The 26,723-nt window shown below is 43.3% G+C and overlaps 2 protein-coding genes across 8 annotated transcripts in view; one reads left to right on the forward strand and one right to left on the reverse strand.

The window, feature by feature from the left end:
* Positions 1–4,734, reverse strand: part of LOC146829026 (uncharacterized) — a 143,980-nt gene extending 139,246 nt beyond the window's left edge. For 3 of the 5 annotated variants that reach the window (XM_085607665.1, XM_085607664.1, XM_085607662.1), the window contains exon 1: positions 4,434–4,562. The gene's annotated coding sequence lies outside the window, so the exon portion shown is untranslated. Of the gene's footprint in view, positions 1–4,433; positions 4,563–4,611 lie in introns of those variants that run through there. The other 2 variants (XM_085607666.1, XM_085607663.1) reach the window with 1 other exon arrangement.
* Positions 4,735–4,772: 38 nt separating this feature from the next.
* Positions 4,773–26,723, forward strand: part of LOC146829027 (zinc finger protein 777-like) — a 111,025-nt gene continuing 89,074 nt past the window's right edge. Inside the window, exons 1-3 of one of the 3 annotated variants that reach the window (XM_085607660.1) lie at positions 4,773–4,889; positions 15,441–15,603; positions 25,582–25,708. In XM_085607660.1, coding sequence (XP_085463786.1) covers positions 15,541–15,603; positions 25,582–25,708 — 190 coding nt within the window. In that variant the 5' untranslated portion in view covers positions 4,773–4,889; positions 15,441–15,540. Of the gene's footprint in view, positions 5,326–9,867; positions 10,003–15,440; positions 15,604–25,581; positions 25,709–26,723 lie in introns of those variants that run through there. The other 2 variants (XM_085607659.1, XM_085607661.1) reach the window with 2 other exon arrangements.

Raw genomic sequence — 26,723 nt, forward strand, 5'->3', positions numbered from 1 at the left:
TGAACATGTCATGGGACTTTCATTAGCGAGTGAGTTCTATTTGGAGAACATAACTGGGCAGCAACCAAGGAGACATGCGTTGTGATCACTTGAGCATTGAACAGGCTCTGTCCATACGCATTTGTCATCACCTTCACCAACCAGGATGCAAGCTCACAGCCAAGGAAAGTGATACTCCCAAACTGCTCTGCTGGGATTGTACTTTGCCGTTGAGCGCAAGAATGGAAATTTTGAGGAAGAAAAACAGATTAGACTAACAACAGAGTGGTTCGATGGTTAGCATCTAGGCTGGGAAGAGCAAGAAGTACTGACGAAAGTTATTGACAATCTGAGCAATTTAAATTTTCCCCACCATTTTCCCTTTATCACCTAGACTCCTCCGGTTGAGGAATAAAGAGATAGAGTTCGAGTTCCAAATTACAAAGGCAAACAGATGCCAATAAATAGAGATGTGTCACCAGATCACACAAACAGTAACAATACAGCTTAGGAGATGTTTGTGGGGTATCAAGGTATACATTTACTCAGTTTTCTATCTATACAAGTCTCCCAAGCTGAAAGATACGAAAAAAACATTACCATCTGTAGAATGGGAGAAAAATGTAAGAAAATAAACGTGAAGGTCCGGGAGCCTATATGAATGTGAAAACCAAGTCTTTGTATTAAATCCAGATCAAAAAATAAGATTTGTTTTAAACAATATCTTACATTGTCCAAAGCATTAGAAATGCTCCCTGGAATTTTAGGGTCAGACTGGAGAAACTGAAAATTCTGGGGACATGCTCCACATGGTAGACCTTCTCTAAATTTCTGATTTTATAATATCAGGTTCAAACTTTTAATTGGGGGATTTCTTTTATATCCAGAGTTCTTGCACAGCTAATAGATAAGATGGAGGTAACATGTGAATGTTGCAGTGCATCAATTTAATATTTAACTCAAGGGCTTCCATAGTCAACAATGAAATATAATTAATTATAATCTATTACCTCTGTCTGCACCTCCCCTGAAAATCGAATCCTTGAAATGTTGCATTCAAAAAGTATGTATCAGCTTATAATGTTTAAAAACGGATAAAGAAATGTTAGCTTAAAACATAACTATTAAATGTAGAACCCTTCCCACATTTAAAAACACCAAATATTTGGCCAACTGAGGAAAAACAGATATAACCTTACCCTAATACAAATAAATTGCTGAGGAGACAGCTAAAACAAAAGTTTAACCATGCTAAACCAATAACAGACTGTCTTTCTAAAAGGTTTTAGGACAGAGTAAATATCCATCCCAAGCTTTGGATCTATGACTGAATGTATTTCCGAATTCATAGATGATTTTAAACCCTTTAGTTCTAACATTGGTGTGATATATCAAGGGCACTCTAGATGATCTTAGCAAACAATATGAAATCATAATGTGATGTAAACAAAACTTACACACAAGTATTAAACATGATACTGGCAGGTTTGTAAAAGTTACTTTTGTGAACAGCTGATCAGTCAGCTACCCATAGACTCAGGATACACTCATGATCATTAAAATGACAGGCTCGGTTTTGAAAAGATCATCTCTACATTTAAAGAGAAGCATATAAACAAGAATTAGGAACGGCTATGTACACACAACTTGCTTCCTCTTATGCCAGCATCATTAGGAGGTATCAGAGGAGCACGCCTGATCAGAGAATTTGATTCAATAAACCAAACACATTAGAAATCTAGGGTGGTTCGAAGATGACATTTTAATAATCTAGAGTGGAAGTGTCAACAAACATCTCAATGACATTTCCTCACATCGAACTACCTATGCATTACAATCACAAACCATCCCCTTTCTTGACAGGCATTTTTTAGTTGGAAATAATATGCTACAGAGTAACTTTAAAAGAAAACCTTTAACTGTCAGTGGTAGGTCACATGCTTCTAGTGCAAACCTCAATAATTTAACACAAAAAATATAGCTAATGGCTAACTGGTCAGTAAAAATCCACTGCAATCTAAAATCAAATTTTGAATGTGAAGTTATCAAATCGGATTCACAATTCATACAAGGAACATAGTACCAAGAAGTGCTAATGATGGCTAAAAAGTAAGTCAATGAGCTTACTAAAGAATAGTTATACTCTTTTTTTAAGCCCAAGAATCTGCTAAAAACAGACGGTAAGATTTATCAACCAATAATCTCTGCAGAGAAGTAACATCTTAAAAGCTTTGGCATGCTTTGGATTTAGATAAAAACTTATAACAGACAAGCGAGACATGGGTCAGTATCACCTTCCTATTGGCTCCGAGGTTAAAAAAACCCTTTTAGTACAAGCTTCCTGAAAACAAATCCAGTTTCACCATTGATATGGTTAACTGCAAATTCTAGCTATACTAGAGATCTAATGCGGAGTATCCCCATATGTAAGCCCTGGTACACCCATTAATTCTGTGTTTGATATTGATACACACAGAGTACTGTGTCCACTGGAAATATGGACAGTGGACCATACAAGACCTATTACAAATGGAGACACCAATCACTGAATGACTGTGTGTTATCTAAACAAATCATGTACCTCCGTCTTGAACAAACTTAAAATTCAAGGATAATGATCATGTCACTGATCAAACGAGGTGGAAACTGCACTTAGGTTACAAAATAACCACTGTATCCTCATTCCTGAAGCAACCATAAAAGGTGATAATTTAGACTATGTATAAGAAGTCTTTTGTGTTTCTAACAAAGCATTCACTCCTTGTACAATGGTTTAATGTTGTGCCATGGATTAGATTTAACTTAATAATGTTGACATTTTAGATAAACAATTTTCATCTCAAAGAGGCACCACTATTGAAACTACAACGAATATTTTGATGTCCAGATAAACAAAAGAAATTTAAACTATAGGACAATGGCATGTGAATTTCATTATTTAAATAAAATAGTGGCAACATAAACTCAGTGAAAAACTGGAAAGAGTGTACTATGTTTTGTTTTCTCTTTATTCATTAAGACTTTGGCCATAATTGAATATATTATTTAAGGTAACTGACAAAGCGTAAACACTTGTAGATTAATCAGTTAATGTTTCTGACTGAAAATGGCACTTCAGTGTGCAACACATCTCGAGCAACATGCTTTAGGGACTTGTTATGGTGAAATGAAGTACAAATGTATGATGGTGAAATAAAACACAATGGCATACCCTATACTCAGTACAAACTTTATATACCCTCTACTCAGTACAAACTTCCACATTTCCCAAATGTCATGAATTGTGGATATGTCCGAAGGGTACTCATCACAGGTTCTCTCTTCGCACTGACCAGTTATCTAGTATATCTACTTGACAACAAGTGATCAGAAAGCACACTTTTGTATAATCAACTTTAGATGGACAAGATAGTGGGAAGAAATGGAATTCAGCCATTTACTGTTCATCTTCCAGCCTCGAACAAGTTGCGATAGAAAATAGCTGGCTTGCTTTTTATAATGAAAACACAGGTATGTTTTGCAAACCATCTCTGAAACTTTACAACAGGCTTGCTATTTATTGCTTTGGCTAAAACTTAAGCAGCGTGTAGAAATAGCCTGAGTGTGTGAACACAATATCAAAATAATAATTATGCTAGACTTTGTCTTGTAGTTTACACTTAAGTTTCGCTGCAGTACTTTTCATATTTTGTGTGGTTTCCATTCATGTTTTATGCACTAGCTTAGGATTTTAAAATATATATCCTATCTCTTAGTACCATTTTTGAGTATGTTTCTTATTAACGAAAGAAGGTTTGAAGTTCTACTATGTCCCTGAACTCATCTTGCATGACTGATCGTTAGTTCCAAGAAACACTTCTTACAACAATATTGCTTAGAAGGTTGTTATGGGTTGCAGTCCATTTGGATTGCTTATTCGTATTGGCACTTTGAACAAGTCATTGGACCAAGAGGTTAGAAATCTGAACCCTGCAACTCTGGGGCGGGTGGTACCCCAGTGAACGTACCACAAGTGCTGAGAAACAACTTCAAGGACACGTTTGGCACTATAGGAACACATCGAAAGCTCTCAGAACAGAACTGTGTTCGAACTGCGTGCAACTTAATCTGAACATTGATCTAGCTTTAGATCAAAGATCGTTTTTCAAAAAGTCGATATCCAATGTAAACAATGGCCATCAGTTCAGGGTTGAATCGGATCGTAGTACAAACATAAATACCGATACACAAGGTACTTCTCTCTGCGTGGCTGACTTGCCGGTCTTAAGGCTAAGAAGCACCAACAGTCTCAATATGACAACAAAAGGGGGTCATGCTAGAGAAGGGAAAACAATCCCTCCTACTGTGCACTATGAACGTGAAAGGAGAAGCATTGAAATGCCAGGACTGAAGGCGCCCTCTTGCACACCAAGAAGACAGCAGCAGCCATACAGCTCTGACAGAAGCATTCTCACCTGCCCCAGGACCGCAGGGTTCAGATCCCTGCAGGGGATTTAATCACAGGAAGCGACCGTCCTTTCTTTGCCTTGTCTGAAGATTGACACAGCTCTTCTATGCTGTGCGCCTGCGCTTCACGAAGTGCTCTCTGAACTGCGCACGCGCATTTCGCTGACCAGGGTAGTCCAGACCTACTTATTGTGGTAGCCGGTCTCTGCTTCAACGCAAGGATAGTCTGTGTTCGTCCTGCTAACTGCTGGTCCAAACAAGGCGTTCTAGACGCCTCAGTGACCGCCTCCCGACACTGCTTCTTCTCCTGCTGTGGACAGCTTTGGCGGCTATGCCACGTCCGCCATGATGGATCACAATCACCCCCTCTTCATACAGCCCACCAGCCCGTGGCTTGCTGTTGCATCTGCGCACTATAACTGCCTTGTGTACCCCTTTCTGTGGCCATATTAGAACAAGGGTCGGTAGGTGTTCGAATGCGCTCCTATGTCATAAATGGACGAGTGGCACTGTGACAACGGGGAGCAATAATAAAGGCGACACAATTTCATTCGTTGTGAGCCAAGGGGTGGTCCACACCTATGACACCGTTTTTATTTTTAAATATTCCTGGAACTTATCATAGGCGCTACGTGCTGACTAGAGAGCGGCTGGAATACATTCTAAAATGTACTGTGGCTATTTACAACTGCTGAAGGCTGCAGTGTATGCTTAACCCTGCTGTCGGGCTTAAGGCTACAGCCTGGGCAGGCGCAAAGGCATTCCCTTCTCTGCGCATGCTCGAAGGTGCAGACATGGAGGCTTGCAGCAGGCTTACATACTGATGCAGCTCCTACAGGGAAGTGCCAATTTATCCTGTCTGCAAGAGGAGGACAAGAGACTGGCTCCACCGGACAGCGGGTAAATAAATCTCCATGCCTGAACCCGATTCACACTTGGTGATCCATCTTCACACCGTTGCTTCTCTGAGAGGGTCTCCCCTCCGTTCCTGATTGTAGCTACTTGGTATATAGAATAACTAAAATGAGCGCTAAACAAATAGTAGGGGAAAGCGTCAGGCCTAATTTCTTAAAGATGATACAGTAGGTTACATCCCATGTCCTCGTTACTGTTTTGTCTCAAGTATCCCAACTGGGTGTAATGCATAAGTGTTCAGGCGAACATACTGTTCTTATGTCTTTGCTTCAATTAAATCCTCATATTTGAACTGATGGGCAAGGTAGACTGTGTTTACATTAATCGGAAATGGTTTTAGCTACGTATGTAGAAAATATAGCTGATGTAGATTGAAAGGGAATTAAGTAACTTGCGCAGGGAAGAAGTACAACTCAGTTTCTCCTTGTCTCTCTCTCATTCGTCGTATCTGGAACAGGCCTACATGTCAACACCTATGTGACACTTCAGGGACGATCAAACCATGGTCCATGGATCAACATAGTTAGTGCGCAAAAAACAATAAGCAATACATTTAACAGCAGCTTTATTATGTTCAGATAAACGACAGTTACAAGTGGGAGGATGGCGGAAAATTGGAGTTATATGTGTACACATTTTATAGCAGCCGTAAACGTTAGTAATCTGCCAACTTGTATTGCTGTGTCTTGGAATCTCAGCCATGTTATGGTATAAATAGTTTATTGGAGATTAGATAGTTTGGTTTATCCCTAGTAGCTATAGAGAGTGTATGCCAGAGCTTTGGGCCGTGTACTAATAAACATTTACCACATGGTAAATATTTTAAGCATTGTTTGACTGGTAGTCTTTGCATTGGCTGAGTGCAGGTTGATTGTATTGTAATTGCATTTATATAGAGCTTACTACCACTGATGAGGCGTCAAAGCGCTTTCTCTGCAAATAGCAAGCTACTCCAGAACCCATAAAGGATAGTGGTGAATTGGTGTAGTGAAATATGAAAGTAATGTGAGTGGCGTATATGTTAGTCAGTTATTTGGATTCTAAAGGATAGCGGAGGGATAGAAGAGGGGAAAAGGTTTGTATTTATATAGCGCTTGCTACTCCTGATGAGGTGTTGAGTGTTTTTTTCCGGCGAGTAGCACGCTACTCTGGAACCCATAAAGGATTAGTGGTGATTGTTGCATCTAGGGTGCCGGCCTGGCATGAAAGCAACTTTCGGACAGTGTCTGTTCAAATTCAGGAACAATTGTTAATTTTGCAGCATATCATAGTAGGTTATGAAAGAATAGAAACTTAGCTAAATAGACAGCAGACACAAGTACAAGTCAACATAGTTTTAGCTCTTTGGCTTGTGTAATGCATAGTCGTAATGAGCAAAATTTCACATGTAACTGGACTTATTTAAAGATTATAACAACTAGCAAAATTTGCACACTAAGCTAAATTTGACAACCGACTTGAGGGACAGTTGTCACATGATTCTACCCCTTACCACAAATGCTAATGTTTGAAGCAGGGCTCTATTGATGAACACGACATCTAGCTCTTAGGCAGTTGTACTACTGCTAGAGGAAAGAATGTAGTGAAATGTTGGATAAGTGGTTAGACCAAATTTGAAGGTGATAGTGCATATACGTGTTTATGTCATTATTTCTGATAAAGCTTGTGTTTCAGCCAACCTAGCTTCCAAGCTATTTCCTGTACATCTACAAGAATCAGCCCCTAGACTCAGTCTTATGTGGTAGCTTTAAGGTCTTGTAGAAGCTCTGACCAAGCAAGCAGGTTTGACGTTTGCACTTGAGTGTTGACAAAACCATTAAACATGGCTGCTATCGTGCAAAACAATTAAAATTTAATGTATACAATGAGTGTATGATATAAAGAATTACGTGTGTAATGATAGTATATACTTTTGAGATGTAAACTAGTCCCTCATGCATTCCAGGGGAAAAAGTAGGATACACCTATGCAGCCATTAAAAGGAAGGCAAGACTAAATACTCCTGTAGTTCGATCAAAGATGTGATTGTTAATGTCTTATGTCAATAGCTGAAGGTTCCTGAGGCAAAAAAGCGACTGACTTAAGAATGTTGACCTAATTGCAAGTCAAACTCAAAAACACAAATGAGAAGCAGAAACAAGCATTGGCATAGCCAATAGGTCTCGCATTTGGGACCTTATAAGTGTTTAGCCATCCAGCAGTTGGTGTTGTTGCACCAAGGATATTCTGCTGCATAACTAAATACTTATAAGGTCCCAAAAGCGAGACCTATTGGCTATGCCAATGCTTGTCTTTTTTATATCCGTGTTCAAAAAGTGAAATACTTTGATTTGCACTTGTGGAGCAAGGTGTGTTTCGCCAGCAGATTTAAAAAAAACTTAAATACAACTTTAAAGCATTATGTTTTATGTAGAAATAAAGAAATTATCTTTATTCTTCTGATGTTCATGTCTCAAGAAAACTTCCTTCACCATAACCTTGTCTTCCGCATAGTGTGTTTTTAATCTGTCTCTGAGTATCCTCAAAGGAGTTATCCATAAGACGCCAGGCATTCAGTCTGCAAAACTTTGACATTTGTAAGGTCCACTTTAAAGTATGGCTCTAGGAAAAGGGTGGGATTATCTTTGAAAATGTTGCCAACAGGTGGTTGTTTAAGACATTGTTCCATTTAAATTTTTTTATTTTATTTTTTACTTTTTTATAATATCTACCCCTATACATAGATGTTAGTTGGGGCGTGTAGTGCTAGATGATATTTACCTCCATCAGCACAGTGTGAATTCAATAAAATACATCCTATTTGATAAATATGTGACAGTTCTTAAATCCACTCCTCAAATCCATGCCAGCTTTCATCTCACTACATGTCAAGAATGTTGGACTGCCAGTGAGATCTCATCATAAGCAATAGGATGAAAGAAAGACATTGAAAGAGTAATGGAGGGCAACGAGGGGGGAAAGAGAACAGAAGAAATGGGAAGAGGAAAGAAACGAGAGGAAAAAGAAATGGAGAGGAGAAGGGGAGGGGAGGGGAGAGGAGAAAATAAGCTGTGCCTTGTGTTTGAGCACACAGTCACGGGTTCGAATCCCAGTACACTTAGCTTTTCCTCCTTCTGAGGTCGAAAAAGCAACTGCCATTGAATGGAGTAGCAATAACCATCCATTATCTGTGGGGACCCTCCAGCAGATTCCCTCAATTCTACAAGTGTGCCTTTTATGTCAATGTGACCTAGAGAGGTTGAGGGGCGTCAAAGAAAGGATGGTTGGCCGGGTAAACGAAGGACAGAAAGGGTGCAAGAACTAGGGAGGAATATAGTGAAATATAGAGGAAGAGAATGGTGAAAATGAAGGAAAGAACATAGGGAAAAAAGAGAAAATTACAGTGAAATGGGTATAAGGAGAATGGAACACGGTATGGAATGCAGATATGGGTAGGTGGAGAAACGAGGATTTGAACTGATGAAATAGAGGAGATTCCACAAGACAGCAAAGGAGTACAGCCAATCGAATGGAAAGGATTAAAGCTGGTGAGATTGCTGGGCTAATGCACCTGCTGCAGTTTTGTGCGTGTGGTTGTGGCCTCTGCAGGCTAGAGTTTAATTGCCATCTTCACCCCACCACTCATCCTTCTAATGCCGAGGTTCCTGGCTGTTAGGCACCAATCCTTCGTTCCCCTTCTGATTAGCCCATTCACTCCTGGGGAGTGACAGGGCGCGGGAAGAGTAATAAATCATCCAGCAAATGAAGAGGGGAATCAAAAGGAATGAACAGAACCAGAGAAAGCAAATAAAGAGTGGAGACCTGTGAGGAAAAAATGATTGAACCAAACAGCGAAAGGAAACATTATAGAAAGAAAGCAGAGTATCTCCGTGGAGTAAAGCACCTTTTGGAGAAAACTGTCTTCAACTGCACACCGCAGGCTCAAAACCCGATAGAACAGACAACTATTCATCTTTCCTAGCTTAAGGAAAAGAACGCCAGTCGTAGAGGAAAATGAAGGCTGTGAAGCTTTAAGGCTTTGTCAGCTAGCGCAACATACAACAATGAGAACGTTTATAGATGTTCATAATTGAAAGCACCTTTCTGCCCATTTCAGAGCCTGCCTTCACCCCTTTTGGTGCTATGCTGTCCTCAGCAGATACCTCCTGTGGATAGCTCAGTAGATTATGCACCTTATTCCGAGGTGTGTGTCTACATTTTACAATTCGCTTTTCATCCTCCTAAAGCCGATATGAGTACCATTTCAAAGCAAGTGATAATTGGACACAGAAAGGTGCTCTTTGTAAAGCGCTTTGGGTAAAACTATCTACAATTTCTTATTATACGCCTTTGTTAATGAAAAATGGGCGAAGGATGGGGGGCGCTCGGTGGGCTTTAATGAGCGGTACTCTGGAACCATCAAAGAATTACGTTTTGTAACACAACATGCTCAAGTTTTTCGGCTTCTCTTTTCTACGAAAAAGGGGCGCCGGTAACAACTCCCAAAAGAAACAACAGCACCAAAAAATAGGGGGAATAAGAAGACATCTCGAGACTAGGAGGGCGGACAAGCAACAGACCCACTCCCTGGCGTGTCTCTCATGGATGCTGCCCGTCGTAGCATCGTTGACAAGACGAAGCACTGGATTTTGCACATGCCGGAGCGTCTCCTACGGAGCAGAGGTAAGGGGGCTCGGTGGAGCCGGACGCACCTCTCGCTGTTGTCTCTTAGTCCTCATGACCCCTGATAGATATCCCTTTGTGTGTGCAATACACACCTGTATCTGTGTGAGGGTGTAACAATGAGCTCTCCTCACATGGATGGGTTCTTAGCGCTGCGATCTACCTGTATGCACAGAGCGCTACAAAGACACATTGCAGTGTGGTGTTTGGCAGTGAGGACATGTATGTGTAAATCAAGGCAAAGGGATGATAGGGAGAGAGAGAGGCGCCACCGAATTCTACAATGCCTGTCTGGCCGCGGTGGACGGTGCGCAGGGATAGGATGTGTATACATGGATGGACAGACAGAGTTGTGCACTTCTTTTTTTATAGCTTAAACACAGCACATTTAGAGCTCGTCCGTGCATCTTTGAGGCTTTCTGAGACAAGCATTGGCCATGCTGCCGTAACATCAAAGCGGCCGCGAATGTGAAAGTGATCGCGATCAAAGCGCGGCGAGCGAAAAGTGTGCGCCCGTGCACATGCCCTCGAGCTCTAGGCTGGCCATGGCAGGGCAGCATTTTTTGAAGCCCTTACTAAAAGTCTCGCCAGATCAGCGCATGCGCTGGGTCAGGCGAGACCTAAAAAGGGCATAAAACAATTTGAAAAAAAATCCCACACATTGTCACCTTGATCATCATACCAAGAATGTGAGAAACCATGCACCACCATGTGCTTCACAGTGCACTCTTACCCACTGTGTTGTGTTCCCAAACCAATAGCATACTGGATAATCCCGCATAGCATAACGCTCTCCGGCTAACAGAACAGTGTGTTGCCATGCTCAGCACATTCAACTACAACCTGATGCACATTGCACTACCTCCCTCAGAACATTGAACCAAAACCTGCAGCAAAGGTCTCCACCACCAACTATATAGTGCACCCTCATCAATGGCATAATACTCTAAGGCAAGAGAACACCATTCCCGAATTCCATACATTTCTAAGATAATGAAGGGAGAAGTTCAAATTTCATTTCTTCTAGAATTAGCAAAACAGACGGACCTGATAGCTTTTAATATAATCTTTTAAATATGAGGACACATTATCTGTTTTTAAGTGTAGAATGATTCTGCAGAAGGTTGCATGTATCACATCTAAATAATTGTGAGTGGTTGTACCGTCTATCACATCGTTACAGAGTGCCAGTTGCGCTAATTTTCCAGACCTTTATCAAAATTACTATTTTGCACTTGGAGCAAATAACCACTAGCTTATTAATTGAATTGATTATAAGCTGCAACCTATTTCTTGATCTCAGCAAACTGACACATGTTTATCTAAACCCACTATGTCATTCGTTTATTGCAGAACTTGAATCTGCTGAGGAACTACTTTAGAAAGAAAGAGAGTCTAGCACTTGCCAGAGCACCCTCCTGGTCTGCTGTTTAAGGCCAAAGAGCAAGAGCACTGAACACACAACCCTAGATTTAGTCCTATATATTAGTGTGAACGGGCCAGAAACTGCCAGCCTCACACCAAGCTTCACCATGATCCAGCCCTGAGCAGTGCATGAGAGATACCAGAGGCAGACAACTTATGCCTAAGTAGACTATTGTCATCAAAGGCTGCCCTGTAATCGATAAATCAAACAAAAAAAAGCACACGTTGTCACTGTTCACAGACTAGTAAGCTAGGATGCAGGTTGCTAGCACATTGTCAACTATTTGTCTTAACACATTCTTCAAGTTCTCTCATAGGTATGCGTGCATAAGCTTTTGAATCCGTAAGTATCATTTAGCTGATAATTGTCCAAAGTTGCTAAGTCTCCTTCCTTATAAAGTGGATGTAGCACCGAACCTTCCATGAACCATGGAAGGTTGTTTAAAATAGTTATTCAACAAAGGTGAGGATTGATGGCCCATTACAAATGTCAATTTTACATAACAAGGTGGGTAGGCCACTAGGGCCAGTGGCATAATATGGTTTTCATTGTACAAAAGTGTTCTCAACCCTCAACCGTCAATGACCGTAGGGCACAATTTGACTTTATCTTTAGAGTTCTGGTTTTCGTGTGGTAGCGATCCATTTGTAGGATGAAAGTTTTTCATTGTGCATAATGGGACTCAATATGGAAAATTGTTGCGTCTAATACTAGTAGAGTTTATGCATTGCATAGCGTTGATATATGACCAAAACAACTTTTTGGCTTTCAAACATAATAACTCATTGTGATTCCATATAATTTTCTTAGCCCTCCAGACTAATTGTTTATACTCCTTTTTTAGCTAGATGATTTTCTTCACGGCCCCTGAATCTTCCAAACAAATGCTCCCAGCTGCAGGTATTAACTTAAACCTTTGGGCCCTCCCTTGCCATTGGTACTCAAGAGCTTACCAGGGATGGATTTAATGCTAGGACAATCAAACATCAATAAATCTACCACCAGCTACCAAATTGAGATGAAACTGGAAATACTGATAAACTGATTCCTCTGGATGATGTACTCATCAACCCATTAATGATACTCTCATCAAACCGTTGAATCCGAAGATGATTTTGGGAAAGTCTTGAGAGGTGAAGAGCCAGATCACATCCAGCTAATTTAAAGCACACATACACTTTGTCAGCTACTTGTATATTACATTTTGTACAAACTACATTATCTTTGCTTCCATTACTCTATGAGAATACATGTGCTTTTATTCTCTCTACCCTGTGTGCTGCTTCCCCTTTCACATTCCCCCCTTCACCAGTCTCCGTATTGCTCTCCAACCCCCAGCTCGTCTGTTGTTTTCCCCCACCAATCCATGTCCTGCTCTATTTAACTAAACCTCTTCTCCAGCCCTCCCCGGCTCCTCCAACCCTCCACAGGCTCTCTCTCTCCACTGCTGATCAGCTGCAATGTTGACTTGCACTCCTCACCCCCTCTTCCTTTACTCCTCCACATCCTGTTATTTATTTTTTTAAATAATTTTTTCTTAATTTTTTGGAGGACTCAGCAGCTGCAATTGGCTACTTAGCCGTACCTTCCCTAAAGATGCTTTCACACACATAAAAAACAAAACAAAAAAAACGGTATTGTCCCAAAATGAGTGTCTGCCATCTTGGAATGCTAAATTAAAAAAAAAAAGTTCATCATGATGTCTGCACTTGGAATGCATACATGTTCACATATCACCCGTCTGGGGCGACAGTTGTTGTTTTTTTTAACAATGCTGTTTAGCATTGATAAAAAGCATATTTGTTTTGCATTTTCCTGATGCTGAACAGCGTTGGCAAAAAGCATTGACAAAAAGAACAAGCATTTGCAATGCAATAGGTCTCGCATTATTAAAGTTTGAGCTATTGGTGTTGCAATATTTAGCAATGTCAATAGCTCAAACTTTAATAATGCGAGACCTATTGCATTGCAAATGCTTGTTGGTGATGCCCCCACTCTGCCCTCGGTGTCACCCAGACCTCTCTTGTCTGCCGGTAATGCCCCCTCTCTGCCCCCAGTAATTCTTGCCCTCTGCTGCCTGGATTGAACATGTTCTGTGTGTGAAGAGAGCGTGTTTGGCTTGTTCTCAGTATTATTCTGTGTTGTTGTGTGTGTTAAGTCAGCTGGAAAAACGATCACCCTACTATCACCCTACACAAAACCTCAAACTATTGGCGTTGTCAATGCATGTTTTTCGCTTTAAAAACAGCACCATTAGAGGTAGAAGCTTTGCGACTGACTGACAAAAATATGCTTGAAGTGATAAATGTTTTTGATTATGACAACATACTGATATTTTCTATGTGCAACTAAAAGATTAATTTAAAACGCAGCAGCTCTGGGAGTCACGTCAAATACTGCCTCTGCGTATTGTGGGACAGCTCAGAGGGTTTGGCACACACTGCTTTGAGTTGTGGTCTCACGTTTGTCCTACTTTCAGATCATAACAGGGCCATCTCAACGTTCAATTGTCTGTGGATGATAAAATGTGTCCCACCATGTTCACTGTTATATAGCACGTCACATAAAAGCAACCAATCACTTACCTGCTTAGACGGTTCAAACCATCACCGCCCACAGGGAATCTGTGGGGCTCGAATTAAAGACCTGTTTGAAATGTGTCCCTGATCTCAGAATTATAGGCATAGCTTCTAAGGGTCAGCCAGGACCACGATCTGCGCATGCGTGGAAACTGCTGGTGTTTGAGTGACAGCAGAAACCCGGCCTGACTCCCTGGCTGACCCCTGTCCCTCACATGAAAGGGGGCGCGCATTCCTCGGCTTTGGCTGAATTCGTTGAATTCGTTCTGCTCTGGAGGTGCAGGGTTAAGCCCCAGGAGCCACTCACCTGCAGACAGGTGCCCTCAGCGTCAGAGGTGCCGTCTCCGGCGTCCGATCCGCCCTCATTGGAGATTTGCCAAGTGTTTGATTAAAGGCCTTCCTGTGAGCTGAGCGCGAATAATGCAGATTACTTCACTTAATCAAAGCAGAGCTCTTAATGTCTGCCTTTTGAAAGGATGTGAATGGTTCATTGAAACTTAGAGGCGGTGATTTGTTCTTTGAATGAGTGTGTTGAAATTCTGTGTGATTCTATAACCAAGTGCTGCCGTCACCACAGCAGACAGTCAGTCCAGAGTGGATACAGCGTGAAACTGAGAGAGCCTACTCATTGAGTGCACTGTGTGAGCTGCGTCTCTTCTAGGTACTTGGCCATCGATGTCCAGATGAAAAGCAGGGTTGGACTGGGATTAGAAGTTGGCCCGGGCACACTAAAAACAAGCGGCATGGAAAGCGTTCGCTTTCACTTCCGCTTGAAAAACAAGGCAGCCCGCGAGTGGTGCGCACGTGCGCGCCACTGCGAGTCATGTGCTTTCAATTATCGCACCCATGTCTGGGAACGATAATTGAAACCACATGGCCTATTGGTGTCTATTACGTGCACCAAGTGCGTAATAGAGACCAATAGGCCATGGGCGGAGCAATGCGCCCACCTTTGGCCAATTGCGTGCAGTCTGTTATAAAAAGACACACACAAAGGCCAATGGGGTAGCACAAAAGGAAAAGCAGATGCACAAGCTTGTGCGATTCCAGGCTCCGTTTCTGAACCCCGGACAAAATGACTCTCGCTGCGTGAGCAGTGCTGTGCACTGCATCGCTAGGCGCAAGACCTAAAAAACAATATCCATTAGTATTTCCAATGCTTGTTGAATAATCAGTTCACAGAATATGTAGGCTGTTAAAACCTATCTGTTTTTAGCATAAAACTGTAAGTTTAACTGCCCTTGTGTTATCTATTGTGTTCATGGGCATGTGCTCCACTCTGTCTAAATGTTTAAGTCACTAAGTATGATTACCCCACTGTAAAAAATATGAAACCAAATCATCCAGCCATATACAAAATAAATGCTTGCTGTCTTCCCATGGTGGTTACAACTAACTGCATTTACATACTGCTGCTTTCTACTCTCACACAGGGGCCTGCAGTGCAAGTCCTCTTCTGTTTGTTGATTCGGCCGTAAGAACAAATCTGCAAGTTCACCTTTGTCATCACAGTTTCATTGGCCGTATACGTTTATGGCAACGAACTTCGTTAAAAGAAAAAAGAAAACTACCATGTTTGAGCAGCATTCTGAACAGGTGCGACAACTTTATTTACACCCAGGTTGTTTATATGTAGATGGATAAAATTTTGTAGACATTGGTGAATTTATGGAGAAGCATAGAGAGATGTCACATACGCACCTCCATTGCACCTTTCAGTGTGTGTTACAAAGACATACATGGCTGTATGATGAAAATACGAGGTCATTCCTAATGTAGTTCATTGTAATGCAGCATCCATAAAGTTGATAATGTGTGCAAAAGCAATGAAAGTGATTACCACAGGAAGAAATTTCGTTTAGGAATGGCGCATAAGTTACAGACGCTTGTTACAAAAATAAATTGATATGTCAGCTCCAGACTTTGGTCCTCAAAAAGTGAATAATTTCAAATATTTTTTGGTTTTAGAAGGGTTTGTAGAGTAGATGTGTGCTATGTTTTTGCTTAGTACATTTCTTAATAAAGCACCATAAATCTATTTTATAGAAAAAGAATGGTTTCAGAGAAAATAAAAAATAAGCGTCAGCAGTGTGGGCCTTGACTTCACTCTAGTGTGTCGTAATGAATATCATAAGTGCTTCTACGCTGAACTTTTTGTGGCCCAACTGCCTAGAAACCACAATTAATAAGCAACCAACTAAAATGTTTTGAAAATGAATGTCAATTGTATCCCAAAAATATCTTCATGTTCTACTACAAGTCCAGATTTTCAACAACAACAAGTAAATGTTCGGAAATATATCCAATATGTATAATCTAACCGGATAAATTTTTCAGGGGTCTTGCGAATGTTTTCAGAATCAAACTTCTATTTATGTTCTGGATAAACAACTTTTTCCTGTCAGCCCAGCCAACGCGTTTCGTCCCTTAGGACTTCATCAGGGTTGTGTTTTCCATAGAAGTTTTGAATGGCATAAAGTAGAGCTTCAACTTCAATTTCTTCAACTGTAATCATTTTTTATTTATTTTCCTCTCGGGTGGTGTAGTACCCCCTGATTCATCTTGCTCCTTCGTGTCCCAGAGCCGAATGCCACAGGATAAGCGTATACCTGAGGCATTTGGCTCTGGGACATGAAGGAGCAAGATGAATTAAGGGGCGTAATCTTTTTGGTTATTGAGAAAATAGTTTGACTTATTATCATTTACATTGAGAAAATATTTTTCAAAAACTGATCTAGCATATGCCTTTTTGTATTTCCCCTCTGTCCAGTTTTGATTTAAGAAGGGGCATATAATGAGTAGACCACTATACATTTATCCTGCCCATTTTGGTCTGCTCTCAGACCCAACCCATTATTCTCTTGGTGTGCATCTAATATTTTTGGGAATTCAGGCATTCTATTCTATTCTATTCAAGGTGTCTTATAAAGCGCACAGCTGCCCCAAAAGGCCTCAAGGGGCTGAGATAGGCCCACCTGCAAGACCTAGGCCAGTCATGCAGATGTTAGAATAGATGGGTCTTTATAAGTTTTCTGAAGGAGATTTCTTTAAAAGAAAATGTTTTATTAATGAATATAACAAACAGCACGGCAGTGCATTTCAGTCCCAACATACATTAGGTATATACTCAGTATATATGGACTTACATTAGATTGATAGCATCTTGACCCCCAGAGAGGTGACATCCCTACAATATCAAATTTTCCGTACAATCGCTTCACTACGTCGCAGCTCCACTGTTGGAGACAAACATATGTCCCCCCTATATTTGTTCCACGCTGCCCAGTTGCGATCCCACTTTCTGGGGCATTCCCTGTGTTTGAAGACATCTTTTTCGGCTATCACGGCTCTGTCTGTGTCAACTACTCAATTTCTGATACTAGGCAACTCACCCACGCCCTATTTTTGCGCTATATTCCTTTTCTCGGTCTGAGTAAGGTTCTTGGCATCCCATATATTTAGCAGACATAGTTTTGGAGTGGCAGTCAATTTCCTCTCCCCAGCCCTCTCCAGTTGTTAAGTGAGAGCATCCAAGTATGACAGGATAACTGCGCATTCCCAAAAAATGTGGAAAAAGGTCCCCTCCTGGTGACATTGTCTGAGACTAAGAATCCACCTGTTTGCCCATTTTAACCAAAACGCCCGCAGTAAGATAAGTTTGGGTCTTGAGTTGGAGCAGCCGCAGTCTCATGGGGATGGCCACCTCTCTAGGAGAGGCCAAGGCATCACGCCAATCGTCATCTTCGAGCCCACCCAGGTCTTCCTCCCATTGTTGTTGTAGATGTGCCAAAGGGTCCGGGCGGTTATTGATCAATTTTTTATAAGTGAGGGATATGGCTTTTTTACTCATGGTATCCAGAATCAACCTGTCTTCTAACGGGGAGGCCTCAGGAAGTGGACCGCCACTAGGTGATACTGTTTTAAGCGCATGGCTAATCTGGAGGTATCTAAATGTTTCGGCCTTTGTAAGCTCGTATTCCTTCTGGAGGTCCGCAAAGGTGGCCAATCCCCTCGAATTCCATATGTCCCCCACCGCTCAGATGCAGATCAGGTCTCACTAGTCAAACCCAGGGCAAGTACTTAAACGACCCAATTGTTCGGGTTCCCATAGTGGAGTCGCAAGTGTGATGCTATTATGCCAACCCATTTGTTTGTTAACCTTGTGCCAGGTTTCAATTGTGTGTGCTGTCTGTGTGGTAAGGTTTAGTTTTCGGGGGTTCGTGTACAGTGCTCTATTGTATTCTCCTCGTATCATGAGCCACCAGTCTGTACGAAAACTCGGGTCTCCTTGGCACCTATGCGCCCAGCGATGATTAATCGCAACTAATTGTGATGCTTGGTAATATGACCTGAGATCGGGTAGCCCTATGCCCCCGTCATACCATCTAGCTGGTAGCTTTTTCATTGCAATTCGTGGTGCGCGGACATCCCACAGCAAGGTGCGTATGGTACTGTAGATGCTAGTGAAGTAGGAGTCTGGAATTTTATAGGGAGTGTTCTGCAACACATAAAGAAAGCGCGGTAGTGCCAGCATTTTAAAAAGGGCTGCACGTCCCAAGAGAGTCGGGGGGAGAGAACGACAGTGTTTAACATCTGCACGGAAGCGTGACAAGGGCCCCTGTAAATTTGCATCATAAAATCGGGCTGAGTTAGTCGTGATATAACTACTTAAGTATCGGAAGCCCGACTGTGCTATAGAGATTTCATGTTCCCTTGGAATGTGCGGTGGTGAACCCCACAGTGTGTATATTTGAGATCTAGACAAGTTTATTGTATGACCTGAATGGTTGCCAAATATGCGGAATATGTGGAGGATACGATGAAGGGTGGATGTCGGAGAGGCCATATATAACAGGATATCACCCGCGTACAAAGAAATGCGATCTTCATGATTTTCTGTCCATTTAAGTCTACGGATCAATGGGTATCCCCTCACCCAGACAGCCAATGGCTCCAGCACTAACACGAATATTAAGGGCGATGAGGGATAACCCTGCCGGGTTCCCCTTCCCAGATCGAATCTTCGGGAGGTATGTCGATTCACCACCACTTGGGTGGTCGGGTAGGCATACAGGAGCTTAACCCATTTTCAAAGTTGTGCCCAAATCCCATTCTTGACAAGACAGAGAACATAAAATTCCACTTGATGGTATCGAATGGCATTTTTGCATCAAGGGACAGTAAGGCCGCGTCTTCTCTGATCGTGTGTTGTCTGCCCAGTGCTCCGTTGAGGCGCCGTAGGTTCAGGGCGGTGTTCCGGCCTGGCATGAAGCCTGACTGGTCCGGGTGTATCAGGCTGGTGATAAGAGGGATGAGTCTATTGGTGAGTAATTTGGCAAGTATTTTAACTTTTACAGTGAGAAGGGAAATAGGCCTATAAGCTGTGCAGTCAGAGGCTGGTTTGCCCTGCTTGTGGATAACCACAATTGAGGCTAGTCGAATGTCTTTGGGCAACATCCCTTTTTCAAAGCTTTCCATATACATTTGGCACAAGTGGTGGGATAGTTTAGGAGGCAGTGTCGAAAGCGGCACTGAGATCCAGCAGAGCCACCTCGATCCAGGATGACCCGGAGCTCTTCAGTAGCTACTTATAATGGGGTTTGTTTCCAGGCAAAAATCTTGTTTGGGTAGAATGAAGGATAGAGTCCAGAAAATTAGAGCGATGCGTATTAACGTGCTTCTCTAAAATTTTACTGGCGATTGGAAGCAGAGAGATTGGTCTGTAATTATCAACCATCAAGGGGTCTGCATGTAAATTCTTCAGCAGAGGTTTGATTATGGCATGCTTCCATGCCGGAGGAACAGTGCTAAGTGCCATGGAACTGTTAAGTATCTTCATAAGAGTTGGTAGAATAATGCTGCCAAGCTCCTCCTGATGTCCTACTAATGTTTAGTAGGACATCAGGAGGAGCTTGATCTAATGGAGAGCCAGATTTTATGGAAATTAAGATAGTTCCAATGTCGTCTATATTTAAAGACGGAAGGAATGACAGTTGAGGTGTCATTATTGGTTCTTCAAGGGGAATCGGTTCTAGGATATTCTTTACTTTATTTATAAAAGCATTGGCAAACATGTTGCATCATTCGATGGAAGGTGGAAGGGCTGCTATACGAGCGCATGCTGTCATAAGGGTATTGACTACTTTGTATAGCTCCCCAAAAGAGTTGCTGCCATTTTCAATTTTGATGCTGAAATAGGAGACTCTGACCTGTCTTACGGCCTGCTGGTATTTTTTTAAATAGTTTGTCTATAGATTATTTTGTTGCCCGGGCCATATCCTTTCCTTCAAATTCTTTCATTTTCTTTGGCTCTTTCTTAAATTGCACCTGCTCCAGAGTATACCATGGAGCACAGCTGCCACGCCCATTGAAGTCAGATTTGTGAGGGATAGAAGAGTCAAGTGACTTTGCTAGCCATTTCTCAGATTTTATGTACATTGAGGTCGTGTAATTCTCTGCGATTGGAGTGAATTCCTTCAGGGCACTGTGCCACTTGCTCGTATTGAGTATTTCCATGACCTTGGGTCAAGGGTTTCTTTCTGGCTTATTGTGGGAAGGCAAAACCAAAAGGGGACGATGAAGTGATCTGACCATAGGATGGGAAGTGCGTTTTCTGTGTTTAGCTGGGCAATGTTAGAAAAAAGTGGGTCCAGTAAATGGCCCTTACTATGTTTTGCAGATCTCGTAATTCGTTTTACTTCTAGTACTCCGAGCTCTTGTGCTAGTCTAGTTGCCATGATGTCTTTGTTGTCCTCAAAATACAGATTGAGGTCACCTAACAGGGTGAAGTTCGCCTTACTTAGATTGCTTTGAGCTGCAGTTTCAGGCAGAGCTAGTGCAATTATTTTTTGCTGACCCCAGGGGGCTGGGGGTGATGAATGAGAATCTCTAAGAATGTAAAATTTGGTGATAATTCAAGGGAGAATAGGAGGCATTCACTATCTCTAATATCAAGTGGTGTGCCAGTGCATTTGCACTTATTTTTTAAGATAATGGCTACTCCACTATCTCTTTTGTCTTTCCTATCATGCCTAGTGATAGAGTACCCCTGGGGGAGAGACCTAACAATGTCAGGGGCCGAGCTTTCCATTAGCCAAGTTTTGGTGAGAAACAAGTCGCCTGGGGATTTATCTTTAAGGAGGAACATTGTTCCTGGGTTAGGCATTCCATGCCACCACTATAACCGTCAATGAAGTAGGTGGCCTCATTGTTGTGAAGACACCTAAAGGTCACACCAGCAGCTTTCTACTATGTATAGTGCTTCACAAGCAAAGAGTGTGTTCCTTAGACGTGGCTCCTGTTCTGACTAGACAGCATTATGTGCACCAGAGGTCTCATGCTATTGACTCATGGGTTTGTGAAGAGAAAAGCAATACTATTTTGTACGCAGTGATCCTCTCAGAAAAAATACTTGATGGACATGAGCTATTTAAGTTACAAGGACATATCCTAATCCAGCACTAGGCCTCAAATGCATGCTCCTGATTTTAACTGTGATCACTTCCCCAGAGAAGAAAGACTTTTTTGGAGATATTTTAATACAGCCAGCTATTCATCATTCATCTCTGTGCTAGCCATGCAGCCTGTCGGATTAAAAAAAACGTACCATGGACATACAAATAACATGTTAGATAGAATCTTTTTTATTCTTGTCATGCAGTTAAAAATCATATTCGTTATGATCCATTTTTAAATGTTTTTCTTTCATTTGCTGATATGAAAAGTTGCATAGAATTTGAACTCGCAAAGTTTCTTAAACAGTCCTTACAGTATAATTTTTTTGCTTTTGTTTTGTTTGCACTAAATGGCATTGTTGGAAACGGGTAGCGTGGTGCAGAGCGGGTGGGCCAAAATCCTGAGGAAATGTGCAAAGCATCCACGCAGTACACACAGGCGACACACAAGGCACACTCCAAAAAGAGACGCTATACAAGACTGTGTAAGAATAACTTTTGTATTGTGGAAACACGAGGTGATTTCAGTAATCTCTATACTGCGCCAACCGGCGCCAGGTCAATATTTACAGGGGAGAGTATATACATGGCAGGGCCAATCGGGCCCCTGCCAGAACCATTGCGACATACAAAGAAAATGACGATAAGTCCATCAGCCTCAATTCCTGCAATAAAAACACATCAGGGTGTAACACTAGGCATTAGGCCGGAACACCTGCAATGAAACATCATGGCATCACCATATGCATGAACGATATGAATAACCCCGGAGGCAGGAAAGCTGTAGGGGGAAAACGTTAGGCCTCCACCTGTGGGCACAAACATAGTAGGCATAAAGGCATTATTCTCGAACATGAACATGTGGGCATAAACATTAGGCAGAACTCATGAGGCAGAACACCAACAACATAGGTCCATGAGGCCTAAGTACATTATGCGTAACCTTTGCCACCTTGCAATAAGGGTAAAAGCATTATACAGAGACCTGGGAGCATGGAGGCATTATCATGGGGCAGAGGCAAAACTTGGCATAATCATATTAGGTGCTCTCATCAGGCCCCCCGCATATGCACGTGGTATCAAAATAGGCATGAGACATATAACCATAAGGCATAAACACATAACCAGGGGTGCACACGTAGTCAAACCTGAGATAATTGCCCCAAACTTGCAGAGTAACCTCTGGCGCTACTGCGCCTGGGAGCCCCTACTCTGGGACTCTAATCATCCAAGTTGCCCCCTTCGTGGCAATAATGAAGGGGCACTGGCTCACCTTGGCGCCCCCTCCTCTGGGGCGCGGACATACAGAATGCCCCCAACTGCGGCGGCCCTGTACAATTAGGAGCCCCACACAGAGGACTGGTGAAGTTGGAGTCCCTCTCTGGGACTCGGAAGCAAAGTCTGCCCACTGTCGCAGAACTCACTGTCCGGCGGGGCAACTAAGTAAAGTACAGTCAGCACAGTCACCGGGGGCTGGCACCGGTAGTGTGCCCCGACACACCCCCACCACAGTAGGCCTGGGCCCCCTTGGGACCCACGTTGCCGCTAGAGCCCCACACTCACCGGGACTCTCCTTGTTCTGCTCTGGGCTCCGTCTCCTTCCTTGCTGAGATCACGGGGCTCTCCTCAGTGCATGAGAGCGCCGTCAGCGGCAGCAACGCCTCGCCGGACTTCCCCTGGGGCAGGGACTCTGCTCCCCGGATCCATGTGGGCAGAAAGGGGGCCCGCGAGGCTTCAGTCAGGCCCCTGCCTCTCAGGCTGCACACGCAGGGCTCTCGTCAGCGCATGAGAGCCCCGCCACCTGCAGCGCGCCGCCGGTCTTCACCCGGGCCCCCTCCTGAGACCCGGGGCTTCAATAAAGATCCAGCTCCTTCTCGGGGAATCAGCTCTTCCCCTTTCCGCTGCAGGCTGGGTGACAGGCGCGGGGCTTCCCTCTCCCACACGGGAGTCCCGCGAGTCACTTGCGGCACTTCCTCGCCGGGGTGAGGCGGGGTAGGCTCCCGCTCTCCCAGGACTTCTCCGACCGGCTTCCTCCGGTCTCGGCCCTCTCTTCCGGGCTGCTTCCTGGCTTCCAGGGGGCACGGCCGAAGATACGGCCGGCGCCCCGGTTGCTGGGCAGCGCTTCCTCTACAGCAGCACCCGGGCGGCGGCGGTGATCCCGGCCGGCGAGGAGGGGTAGGCTCCCTCCAAACTTGCAATCCCAAGCGGGGTGGGCACCCGCTTCCTTCAGTGAAGTGCGGCACTACGCGGGGTGGGCTCCCGTCGTATTTTTTAAATGTGCAGAGGTGGCACTCACTCCGTGTGGTCTCCCGCTACTTCCATATGCATAAAGCAGGGTAGGCACCCGCTAAAGACGGCAATCACGCTGGGTGGGCTCCCGCAAAACTTTTAAGTACAAAACAGTTCTTCCTGGCAACACAGCGCTACTGGGTCATTAAGTTCAGCGCTCACCAGGCACTAGGCAGCCCCACCAGCTTCAGGGGCGAAAGGGAGTGCTCCTCTCCTCCTGGGCACTCAGCACATAGCGCCGCCCACACCAAGCGCTAGATAGCAGGCAGGATACAGTAACTCCAAGCGCAACACCCACCCAAATATGGCGCTCACCTTACGCAGGGCACGCAATCAGGGTCCCACGAGGCACTAGGGCGCAGGCAGGGAGCACAGGCCAGTCCAGTATAGCGCTCTTCTTCCTCAGGCGCTAGTCTGCAGAGCAGCAGGCACTCAGGAGTTGGTCTTCCTGGTTCCCCTCACACTGGGCAAGGTCAGACAGGCAGGCAGGATTACCCAGCTATCTTGGGGACAGCGGAGCCTCAGGTCAGTCAGCCACAGTAGTGTAGTCTCCTCCTAGCTCCAACCGCCTATACTCTGGCAGAGGTTCCCCTGGTCCAGTGGTGCCCTACCTATGGCTCTCCCTGGCCCTGTGGACAGCAGAGGGGTGCAGATAAGCTCAGGGCCCAGCACATAGGCCCATGTGGCGGTACCCCCTGGCAGCAGGTCCCCTTTTTCTCAGGTCCACGCTCTGACTGACCACATGGCAGCCCAGCTCCGCTTTTTATATGCCCCTCACCCCACCTACCAGAAAGTGCCAGAAGCTTCTAGAAGCGTCTGGGGAAACTGGTTCTAACTGGCCTAGGGGGAGGTGTCCAGCACCTTGGGTGCCAGGCTTCCCTCCAAAAGCTGGGGCTGCTGGGAAATAACAACTAGACTGGTAACCCAGCTCAGTCAGGCAGCACAACCACACAGCCATGGCATCCATTTTAAAAGTAGCATGTGAAAATAGGGAAAGTCAGTCTGCGCACGCCATTGCACAGCACCTCTTATGGCATCTCGCACCACACATGGCCTATACATTTCTCTACCATGGGGGAGATAAAGGTGTGTACACCATTGCCCAGCATTTAACATCTGCATTTAACATGCATTCACATAACATGTTGCTTCCCATAAAAGCGAAAAAATTCAGGTAAACGGGCCAAGTCCAACAGGCATCAAAATAATTCCAAGAAAAGATAACTACGGAACAAAATGATGGTTATGAATATGAATTGTTTTCCTTCTATTTTAGCAAAATATGATATTTTATTTTGCTAAAGAACTGTAATCCTCACGTTGAAATAAAATCCGGAATTTAAAGGAACACTCCTACTTTCTGTTTTAATCTAATATTTAGAAAATTGTTTGTGTAACGGTTCAACAGCCTTTCCCTGCACTGAATGGAATAAAACCCATTCACAAATGCTGCTGCCACTAATGGACATCTGGTTTGTCTCTTTCATTGGATAACCGACCCATTTAAATCTATGTGGCTCTTTCCAATTAACTCTTTGTTTATGTTGTTTAACTGCAGTTGGCTTCTTTAACAAGTAGTAAAGCTGCATTGGCATGTCATGGGAAGTCCGAATTAATCTGCATATTAATACTGTAGCTAATAAATTAACATCTTCTGTCATATACAAATCGTCTGGTACGCAACCTTCTGTCTCTTTCTATGGGCGCTTCTTTCTTTGTTTCACTAAGATATGGGAAGTCAGAGATGATCTGCTACTCCCTCCTGTGCTAGTAGAAAGTGACTTGGCCATGAGAGTTCTGGTATTGAGGATGTTCATACCCATTGTTTCAGATCGCCGTGACTTTCAAGGACGTCGCCATTTATTTCTCTGAAGAGACTTGGCATCTATTAGAAGAATGGCAGAAGGAGCTGTATAGCATTGCAATGAAGGAAATTCATGGAGCTCTGCTTGCTTTGGGTAAATTTCAGTTTTCCTGCATTAATTTGAGTTGGCTCTCCCTCAAGTACAGCATACATACATACACCTTCTTTTCTATAATATTTAAACTAATAAGCGGATGACACATCATCCATTGCTACCTCCAGACATGTTTAATTAACAGACCTCCTACTCACCAAGGTCGCCGTCAGGAATAAATGCTCTTTTCGTTTTTATTTGTCAAAACAAATTCCATGATTCCTCTAGGTATAGTGATGTCCTTTGAAACCTACTTCTAACATTCTTTTATCCATAACAAATGTGATGGTTAATTGCTTTTATACTTTATTTGCTGTTATTTTATGACATTTTGTTTTGTGTTCATGTGGAAAGGTGCAATGCTCAGTGAGGCAAATTTTCTCACCACCATGCAAAACTAGCACCTAGTTAGACAAACACTTTTTCTCTATGACAGCCTCGTCCACCCCTTTGTAACGCCGAACCATGGCAGAAGGCCACCTCGGAAGATGTGTGTTAAGAGTTAGCAGTTTCAGCACAACACATGGCTCAAGAAACCACGCACTAAAGCTCCCAGATCAATTAAGTAAACTCAAAAAGTATTTTATGGTTAAAATAAGGACAAACATTGGAATATTCACTGCAAAGTTGTAGCATTTTACACCAACAATTCCATTCCACAAGGCTTCTCCATTCTGCATAGGCAGTCAACGAAAGTTTCAGCATAGTACTCGTAAGTGGCCACAGAAAGCTTACTCCTATCCAACAAATATAGCATGACTTCCAGCTCCAGCCTACCTCTTGTCTTCAGTCAGACTGGAGGGGCTAGATGAGAGTCTTTCACCTTATGCAGGCAGGCTTAGTTCACAGCTGCAGAACTTCAAAGAGGTCCTGTGAGAGTGACACCAAAGTCATCACCTTCCTTAGGAGATTCTTTCTTCTGGATACCAGCTCACAGTGAGTGTACATTGGCTTTGTCACTCACTTTCGATTTCCAATAAAGACTCATTTTCAAGTCTAGTTCCAGACCAGATGT

Source organism: Triturus cristatus, chromosome 5_2, assembly GCF_964204655.1.
Source record: "Triturus cristatus chromosome 5_2, aTriCri1.1, whole genome shotgun sequence".
Lineage (NCBI taxonomy): Eukaryota > Metazoa > Chordata > Amphibia > Caudata > Salamandridae > Triturus > Triturus cristatus.